This window comes from Amphimedon queenslandica, unplaced genomic scaffold (assembly GCF_000090795.2).
Source record: "Amphimedon queenslandica unplaced genomic scaffold, v1.1 AMPQUscaffold_10530, whole genome shotgun sequence".
Lineage (NCBI taxonomy): Eukaryota > Metazoa > Porifera > Demospongiae > Haplosclerida > Niphatidae > Amphimedon > Amphimedon queenslandica.
In genome coordinates, this window is record NW_003549209.1 from 1 (window position 1) to 3,777 (window position 3,777).

The 3,777-nt window shown below is 40.6% G+C and overlaps 1 protein-coding gene across 1 annotated transcript; it reads left to right on the forward strand.

Annotated features, from left to right (window-relative positions):
* The first annotated feature begins 8 nt into the window (after positions 1–8).
* On the forward strand, positions 9–3,585 carry LOC105315388 (mucin-5AC-like). Its single transcript, XM_011410017.2, has 3 exons — positions 9–69; positions 196–419; positions 595–3,585. Exon 3 carries the CDS (start codon positions 682–684, stop codon positions 3,505–3,507), a length of 2,826 nt encoding a protein of 941 aa, XP_011408319.2. The 5' UTR covers positions 9–69; positions 196–419; positions 595–681; the 3' UTR covers positions 3,508–3,585.
* Positions 3,586–3,777: the final 192 nt, after the last annotated feature.

Here is a 3,777-nt window from a genome sequence, read left to right on the forward strand (position 1 = left end):
CTTTCTGTGGAGCTAACTTGCCGTGTACTGAGAGCTATGTGTATGATGTGAATGTATTTAATAGAGCAGGTAATATACAGTATTTATTTATTATTGTTATTATTATTATTAGTAGTAGTAGTAGTATTATTAGAGTGTATTATTAGTGCTTGAAATTTTGGCTGATTTTATTATTATTATTTTTCTTAATTGCAGGATCTTCCTCCTCTCTATTCCCCAGCCCTTCTCCAACTGTTACAGTTTCCTCAAGCTCTGCTAGTTTTTATTCAAGGAATAAAAAATTCTTCATAATAGTAGGAGGAGTAGTTGGAGGATGTATTTTATTAGCAGTGTTCATTACCTGCTTCACTTGCTGTTACTGTTACTGTAGAAAGCAGAAACGTAAAAGGGAGCAGCAGCAACAACGACTGATAACACAAGTAAGAAATAATACAGTATGGGAGCAACTTTGAAAAATCTTAAAAGATGCAATTTTGATAAAAATCAGCTCAAACTTTCTACACAGCATTAAAACATGTATACATGTATGTACTTGTATATTTTTGTAAAAAAAATTGTCAAATACTTCACAACTTAATTTTCATTCATTTATAGGTACATGAACATGAGGAACAGACTGTCAAGCTCCTTGACGATGAAGAGGAGTCAGTCACTAGTGAGAAGACAATCGTACAAAGCCTTATGCCCAACAAACCTTACGACGAAGAAAGAATGAAGAAATACCTTGATGATCAGTACCGGAGCAGACAGTACCTACGAGATATAGAAGAGGGCGAAGACCATACTGAGTTAGAGCTGGGGGACAAGGAGGAACAGAGGCCTAACGGTCAACAGCCGCCTCCCCCTCTTTTTGTAGGAGCTCAGAAACAAAAGAAATCAACAATCACTCATTTAGCATCTAATAATGAAGAATCGAACATGTCGTTTGGAGGTGACAGGGTCCATAAGTTATCACCTTCAGCTAATCCACCTGGAGTAACAGTATCAGTGATGTTACCTCCTCCTTCCTCTCTCTTCCCTTCTTCTTTCCAGGATGATAATGGCTATACTCATCACCAAGACTTTCACACGACGAGAGAAGGCGCGGCTGCATTAAACAAGACCACACCCACCTCTACAAAACTCAATGACATTGAATTAGATTTGTTGATTAGCCCTGAAGATGAGGTCCCACCCATCACCACACCTACCACTGTATCAATGCTATCTTTAAATAATAATAACGCCCCATCAACTATTGGAGGGTTAAATGTTATGCAACATCCTCCAATTAACATTCAAACTAGTGATTACCTTCCTAGTTTTCCATTGCAAGCTCCACCTACTCATACACGCCCACCTACTGGTCGCTCAACTGAAAACACACCCATACCATCAAATAGCTCTTCGCTATTGTCACTAGCTACAGTTGAAGGTCAGGGGGGCGGTACCAGCAGTGGGAACGAGAGCAAGCAGAGCAAGGATAGCTGCTTAGAGCCTCCGGGCAGTTTTGAGAGGAACATTAGGAAAAATGAAATGTTGAATCAGGGACGTAGGCGCATGAGGGAAGGGTCCAGGAGAACGAAAGGAGGAAGGAAATCAAGTTCAAGGCAGTCGTTTGCTTCTCGTTCTCTCTCCAACAGAAGCAGCAGTTCTTCTGGTATATTATCTTCGGGCGGTTCCACTGATTCCGTGTTCTTATCAAATCCTTCAATCATTCGTGATCCTCCTCGCCATCCCTCTAATCTATCTCTTACTAAAACATCATCCGGTGGCTGTCCTCTGCCCACGGGGGCTGGTCCTTCAAGGACGAGGAGGTCCAGTGGGTTTGAGTCTGATCCTAACACACCGAAATCAGCTCAAAGCATTGAAGGACAGAATAAAGGAGGACTAGACGTGGGGACGACCTTTTTCCCTTTTCCTCCTACTACTTTATCGAGTACTATAAATGGAAGTCAGAACTCTTTGACAGCTTTGCCACAGAAAGACACGATTGCTCTGCAGCAATCTGTGGTTGGTGATTATATAGTTGAAGCTAATAATGTAACAGGAATGAACGTAATGTCTGATCAAACTAAATTTCCGATATCAGCAATCAATGCAGAGTATATTAGTGAACCAACCTGGCCTCCTCCTCCTTTCTCTTATCAAAAGAATACTCGATCTATTTCTCCTCCTCCTCTCTCTCCTCATCTTCTTTCTCCCCCGTCTATCTCTCCTTTATCTCCATCTCCTCCAACTTCTCCATTCTCTTTCTCTCCTCCAGTCTCACCTACTAAATCTTTCTCTACTGGATTAAATCAACTAAAACCAGCAACTCTACCTTCAACTAATGCTAGTAGAAGATCATCAGTGGAAGATACAAAAAGAAGATCCTCACTCCAGCTTACTCCAGTTCAAGAACTCTTAAATATGAAGAGGAATTCTCTTGATTCAACTAACGTTCATACACCATCACTTTCTACTAGTAGTAGCTTCATGACATTACAGCATCAAACTCCGAAAACTCCTACTACTACAACATTCTCCTCTAATTTCTCTCCCTCTCCTTTCTCTTCTCTCTCCTTTCCTCCTTTAACTCCCACACCATCTACTAATTCTTCGTTACCTTGTCCAGCAACTCAAGCTAGCACTTCATCATCATTATACTCGACTGTGTCACAGTTAACGCCATTAAAATCAATGGGTTCAGTATCAAAATCAGCGATGAATCAACCAGTAGGACCACCTTTGTTCTCTACACCATTGGGATCGCTATCAAGCTCAAAATCAGGAGCTTCATTTGGCTTAAATATGAGCCAATTTGGATCAAATGCAACAGGAACAGATTATCTACCTGCAGTCCCTCCAGTATCTCCAACAAGAATTAATTTAAAGCAACCATCAGTTGTACCTACAGCTCCTCTCATTAATGGAGGAATGAGAAGACAGAATACAGAGGAAAATACTAGCTACTCTAGTAGTGGAAGGAATGATAGTAGAAAGCAATCACTGGATTATGTAGCTAACAACAGTGGTTCTAATCCCTTTACTGTTCCTCTCTCTTCTTTCTATGCTGCTAATGTGACTAGCACTACTGCAGCTCAATCTAGCACTATTCTTACAAGACAGAGTCCTACAACTCCTTCCTATACTGGTATACCATCTCTTTACTCTTTTAAGAGTTCAGAGCAAAAATCACATCCAACTTCATCCAGCTATACAACCGATCATGCATACTTAAAGGTAGCTGATTCTACAGTATCTCAATCACAGCAGCTACTAGACAATGGAGGACTACAGTCTATTATAAATGATGAGTTGCCATCATTGCCCCCAGAGTTAGCAACTGTTCCAGTTACACCTACTCGTACTGATAGTGTTACTAGTGAAGTCGATGATTCATACAGTATTCCTAGCATGACCAGTTCAATACAAGAACTGATTAATAATAACCAGGAGGAGGAAGGAGATTCAATGCCATTTTCAATAGAGCAGTTTACTGATGAGTCACCATCAGCTGCTAGGACTAATGACTATATCTCTTAATTTATTCTTTTGTCATTTTAATTTTCTGCCTTCCCCCTGTTTCAGTCTTGATCATTTTTTGATTTATTTCTAATTTTAGCAAAACATAGATAAACCCGCCTCGCATAGCCCATATGGATAGTTGGCATGCCATAGCACACGAGCCACACCTCTCGTAGGTGCTAGCTTGCAAAAAATCATGATTGATCTTTGTCAGTGGAGAGCTAGAATAGGATCCTGGAACTGTTCCCGCCATTGGACACAATCCAGTGCTTGTACTAGTAGTAGTGC

Coding starts and splice junctions, on each gene's coding strand:
- LOC105315388 (XM_011410017.2), top strand. CDS start 682: ATGCCCAACAAACCTTACGACGAAGAAAGAATGAAGAAATACCTTGAT.